Source organism: Mobula hypostoma, chromosome 13 (genome assembly GCF_963921235.1).
Source record: "Mobula hypostoma chromosome 13, sMobHyp1.1, whole genome shotgun sequence".
In the NCBI taxonomy this organism is placed as follows: Eukaryota; Metazoa; Chordata; class Chondrichthyes; order Myliobatiformes; family Myliobatidae; genus Mobula; species Mobula hypostoma.
Genome location: NC_086109.1, coordinates 66,483,379 through 66,489,378, shown reverse-complemented (window position 1 = coordinate 66,489,378; position 6,000 = coordinate 66,483,379). Strand labels below are relative to the sequence as shown.

The 6,000-nt window shown below is 38.6% G+C and overlaps 1 protein-coding gene across 5 annotated transcripts in view; it reads right to left on the bottom strand.

The window, feature by feature from the left end:
• Positions 1-445: 445 nt before the first annotated feature.
• The window catches only part of LOC134355651 (zinc finger protein basonuclin-2-like), a 106,491-nt gene continuing 100,936 nt past the window's right edge, over positions 446-6,000 (bottom strand). For all 5 annotated transcript variants that reach the window (XM_063065880.1, XM_063065877.1, XM_063065881.1 and 2 more), the window contains one exon: positions 446-2,098. In XM_063065880.1, the coding sequence (XP_062921950.1) occupies positions 1,432-2,098 (667 nt within the window). In that variant the 3' untranslated portion in view covers positions 446-1,431. The remainder of the gene's footprint in view (positions 2,099-6,000) is intronic.

The following is a 6,000-nucleotide window of genomic DNA, read 5'->3' as shown; positions in this document are numbered from 1 at the left end:
GGACATGTTGTCACTTTTAGGGAGTTATAGATCCCTCAGTATGGCTATACTTTATACATTTTGTTTTTCGAATATTAAATACAGATCAAGATAACAGGAGTACTCCCATGTTCTAATTTGATTGTTGCAACGTTCTTTTTCTACAAATCTGTGGAATGCAGTGTTTCATCCTAATACAGTACTCTCCAAGTATGACATTGAGGTGTCAGACTAGATTGTTCTGCCGAGTTTCTTGAATGGGACTGGACCTTATTTCTTCCCTCAAAGAATACTTTAGTACAATGAGGCATTTGTGCAAAATATTAGAGTTAGAAACAAATTATTAAGACAAACTGCCCTGTCAAATTAATGCTTATAAAAAGGAAAACCTAAACTTGAGTAATTGAATACAATACATTAACATACATTAAATGGAAATACAATACATTTTTAAAATCATGTTTAATCTTGCAAAGGAATATTTGTAATTAACAAAAAAATGTTCATTATTTTAAGCAGAATTTGTTGTTCAAGAATATTACTTGTTGATTTATTTACAGATTATCACATTGGATACATCTTTGGCAAGCTGTGATTTTTAAGCTTCTTGTGAGCATTAAGATAGCCCAATAGCAAATATCATTACATATCACAAAAGCAAAATGTTTTAACATTCACAATGCTATGGAATAACTTAAAGCACTAAGAAACCAACCAGCAAAACACATTATAATGTTAATTTTCATTAAGTCCAAGAAGCCTTACAACAACCTGAAATACACTGTTCTCACTCCAGAATACTTTCTGATCCTTCACTTACCTAAAAGCATTCAAATGAAATGGAGGAAACATTAAAAACAAAGGAAGCTTAATAAAATGCTTCTTTTTTTTGCACGTTTTTGGGTATTACATTCACAGATTTCAGGAAAACTGTGACAATAGCACTTGGAATCAGAGCTGTTGAATGACTTAGGGTGCAGGTGTTTGAAAATTAAAATATCTTATTGTGTCTTTATGCCTCATTTACCTATCCATACGCTAAGAAACTGGAATGTGAAAAAGATGGCATAAGTGCACATGAAAAGGCATCTTTAGTCAAACAGAGCGCAAGCCAAAAGCTAGTATCAAAAGTGCCTTTTGATCCAGATAATCAAAGAATTGCAACAAAGAACCTTTCATGCTATAAAAAAAATCTAATTCATAAAATATTGTCCTGGGACAACGGTGTCCATTTGATTCCTATCTTCATCACCTATAAAACAGGAATGTTGGAAAACTGCATTCCATTACTCTTGAGGACCAGAAGGGAGCAAAACATGCCGATATCACTAAGCAATACAAAGTCTTGGCAGTTTTCTGAAAGAGTTTGAAAGTCACCTTCTATCACTGCAACAAACATGAGAAAAACAAATTAATACTAACTTCAGAATCCATCATCCCAAAAAAGTTAGTTCAATGACTCTCGTTGGAACTGTAGAACATGTCTTTGTGCAAATTAGGATTCTGACTGTGTCGATTTCGACTCCGAACTGAAGAGAACATGGTGTTGCAACCAAGCACCTTACACTTGTGCAACTGACGAAGGTGCACAGTTTTGTAATGAGCCCTGAAGGTCCCTTTGTTACTATACATCTTCTGGCAAATGTTGCACATGATGGGTGAGTTAGCAGAAGAGGATTGTAACAAACAGTCAATTGGCTCCTCAACCACAGCAGAAAGTTGGTAGAACTTATCTTTCATCATCATATCAGCCTGCTCAAAACCCTCATCACTATTTACAGGAACACCTTCTTCACTCCCACCGTCTGAATCCCATGAATGGATGCTACTTTCGGACTTGACACTAGATGTGGTGCTCAGATCCAACACAGTCTCGTTGTAAAAACTGTCCCCTCCTTGGGCCTCACTGGGTGGCTCCTGGGTGGTGAGGATAGAAAACCCAAAATGTTCATTTCTGTTCTTCCCTCTCAGTATCACTGGACTCTGTTCCATTTGGGTTCTCACCAGAAGATCTTCACAAAGTTCCTTTGACAAAGCAGTACTGTTGAAGAAGTCTTTCTGGGATTCATGTGATCCTTTAGTCAGAAGTTTGTGATGAAGATTGATGTTCGCACTATGTCTAAAGAAAACAAACAAGACAACAAACAAGTGAGTCTAAGGTCCAGAATTGAATTAAGATTCCACTGGTAGCATTTCATGATGCATCAAAAGGTGCAAAGTTACCTGCAAATATTCTGCTAACTTATTTTATTTCTGTAATTTCCATATCCATGTATTTCTTTATAGTTTGTGTTAATTTGACTGTTGGATCTCCTGTGGTAAATGTCAGAAGTTGAAGGGTATATCACTTTATATTATACCTTGCTACATTATACTCTGCCACACTACGAGTAACTTTCCTCATCTTTCAAAAGACTAGCAAATACATTTACTCAGCAATCTTCAGGATAATTGGAGGCTTCAGTCTTTATTTAGGTCAATAAAGATTAGGTAAGTTTTTTTTAGAAAGATGTGACACAAAATTATGACAACATAGCATCTGAAAAATAATGGACACAGACAAAAACCAGATACATATACAAGTAGATTTTGCCAGCACTATGCTAATTAATGTGTATATTTTATAGCACTCCAACCTATAACAAGTGACATATCATTCCATTAGGATTATGAGCTTTCCATTTAAAAAGAGATCTTAGTCTATCAAAGTTTAACAGTCTTCCAAGGAAATTTTGCAGAATGGTTGGGATTGCCAATTTCAGCACAGGGGAAACGGAGATTTTTATAGACGATTGAAGATTGAGCTATTTGTTAATTCGCTCATGGAAATTGTAAAGACTAATCATCCCATAGATTTGAATTTAGCTTTTATCCCTTCTTGTAGCTCAGTATTGCAGACAAAATGTCTTAAGTTTTACAACAGTGCATAGAGCAGCAGTGAAATATAAGATAATAGCTTCCACTTCGATAGTGCCTTATTACATCCTGACTGTCCCAAAGCATTCTTCAATCAAAGGAAAAGCATTGTTGTGATATGGGTGGGTTTATTGCAACTTGGAGATGAAGGATTAGTAGGTATTGTTTGCAGAGGGGATTGTACCCAGGGAAAGACAGCACTACAGGAGAGGAATCCGAGTTTTGTTGGAACTTGTAAATGGAATGTGTGTTTTGATGTTTGAGTGATTTCTGTTTCTGCTTCCCACGGGACAGCCAGTAGGTTTTTGCAAGGCTGGAAGGTGTAAGGGACTGTTGGGGGATGGAAGCAAGATGGGAAGCATCACAGAGTTGGGAGCATCAGAGAAGGTCCAGCAAAAGACAGTTTGGCAAAAACTGTAGATTTAAAATGGTGTTTGCATCTTGAACAGTGAGATAAACTTTGGCTGTCCAGCAGCTAGATTGGTGAATGCTACCAAGAAATGTTGTGAAGTGTAGTTAAATGGGACGAAAGGTTGGGCACCACAGTATTACAGCTTGGGGCAGAGGTCAGAGTTCACTCCCAGCATCCTCTGCAAGGAATCCCTGTGCATCCTCCCTGTAGAATGTGCGCGTTTTCTCCATGCCCTCGGGTTTCCTGTCACAGTCCAAAGGTGCACTGGGTAGATTAGTTGGTCATTGTAAATTGTCCTGTGATTTGGTTAGAGTTAAATCAGGGTTGTTGGGGGTTGCGGGGCAGTGCAGCTTGAAGGGCTGGAAGGGCCTATTCTGCACTGTATCTCTAAATAAAAATAAAATAAAAGCCCCGTGTGTGTGTGCTGTGCCTGAACACAGATCTTGCATTCTGCCATTAGTGGGGGAGGAGGCAGACCTGCCATTCTACTTTAGCAGTGTTTGGTAACAGAGAGGTGATCCCAATGTTGAGGGTCAAGTGAGTGGAAGGTTCATGGAAATGGGTGTTCTGACTAAACTGGACTGCTTCCAACCATTCCTCCAGGTTTTATTTTAAGCCTCTTTTGTACTAAAGATCTATTTGTCACCTCTGTACACAAAGGAAGGTTTAATTGCAAATCACTCAGAACAGTTTTAGGTCATGGCTGGGCCACTGGCACATGACCTCACCGTCAAGATGACCTCTGTCCTGTGATACATGAACTGCACGGCTAGCAAATATGGACAACAAACCAGTGATTATGATCATCTCCTGCAGGGGTCAGTCCTGAGCTATGAGTCGTCTCCCTGGAGCTACACAACCTTTCACACAGTCCAACTGATTCTGCAAACTATTGTTCTTAAAAAAAACTAATAAACTGAATACTTTCTACCCTCTTCCAAATGTGGCAAGGTCAGCTGATATGCAAGTAAAACACTGAGTGATAATTGGTTTATTGCAACTGGATTTTCAAAAGATTAATTGATTACACACTTAATTTGTAATCAAAATTAATTTAGGATGACCCGAGAATAAGATAAAAATGAAGTGCATGATCTAAATTTAGATCTGTAGTAATCACTGGATTTCATTTAAAGAGCAGCAGTAAGGAAAAAGTAAATAGCCACAGCTCCATTGTGAGAATTGGAAATGGGGAAATTAGCCATTCCAGGATCCTGCTATAATATCTGTGCATATGAGTGTTGGCCAAGTGAAGCAGAGACTACTCCACTCTCCATCATACTGACTAAAACTTGGTTCGTGGGGTAATGGCACCCTGACCAACGCTGACACCTTCATACCTGATTACCCATGTGTGACCAGAATGCTCAAAATATGTGACCATTTCATTTGATCAGACCTTGGCCTGGTAGAGAAATCTCTTGTTCTCTGATTTCTCCACATAATTCTAAGGCTAGAGTTTATTATATACCCTTGATTGTATTTGCGAAGTGGTAGTGCTTGTGATACTAATGGTGGGGAATCCTTTCTTGCAATTGCTGGTGGTGACTTTAAACAATTGAATGGTTTACTTCAGAAGGCAAGTAAGTATTTACTGCATTGGCCTGGGGCTGGAGTTACATACTGTATAGCACAAGGTGGGTAGACATGGTGGATTTCTCTCTGAAAGACAATCTGTGAACTTGGGGCATCTTGTAACAAACTGATAACTCCAATTATAACAGCTGTTTTTATAATCAAATTGTTTAAAAACTATACCAATTGAAATTTTCTAATGTACGTGATGAGATTTGAACCTAATTATTGATTCTGTCGAGTTTAACAATATGCCGTTCACACAGTGTGCTAATGCATCTTGTTGCATACCTCACATCTCTCCTTCAAAATCATTGCTTTTACCATCCCCTGGTCCACACTAGCAACTCCAGCCTCAATTGAATAACTCCCCAATTGAACCCATCTTTTCCAACCCTCTGCTGAATTCACTATCCTCCTTGCATCTTTCTCTTCATGTAAACACACTTACCTATTTTCAAAGCACTCTGCTGGCTTTATCGTCAACCATGCCACAGAGCCATAAGACTTGTTGCCACACAAAAAGAAACCGTTTGTCAAATCAGGTTCGCATCAGCTCCTGGTTTAACAATCTAATCAGTCCCATTCCCTCACTCATTCCATATGGTTCCCTTGGGTGCCTGTTCCAACCAAAATACTGATTGATTCTGTTTCCACCATCCTTACAGACAGTGAATTCCAGATCCCCCTCACTCTGAAATGGAAAAATATCTCATACACTTGTATTTTTCCCAAGATTTTAAATATGTGTCCACTGGTCCTTTAGCCATCTTCCTTATACTAAACAAAAAAAAAGTGAAAACAATCATAATCTATTGCATATCCTCTCAGTTTTCTTTGCTCTATGCAGAATAATCCCGGCTTCTCCAGTCTAATCTTCCAGTGCATCTGGAAGACATCATCACAGGCCATACTGAAAAATCTTTTCTGCACTGCCCCTACAGACAGTTGGAGTCAAGTGACCAGAATTGCATGCAATACTCCAGATGTGATCCCTATACAGCTGTCGCCTATTTTCCCTCACAGACTCAGCCACTGGCACGACTGCTGGATGGCTCTGAATACCTTTGTATCATTTTTCAGCCATTACTTTTTAACCTTTTTTTCCACACACCAAA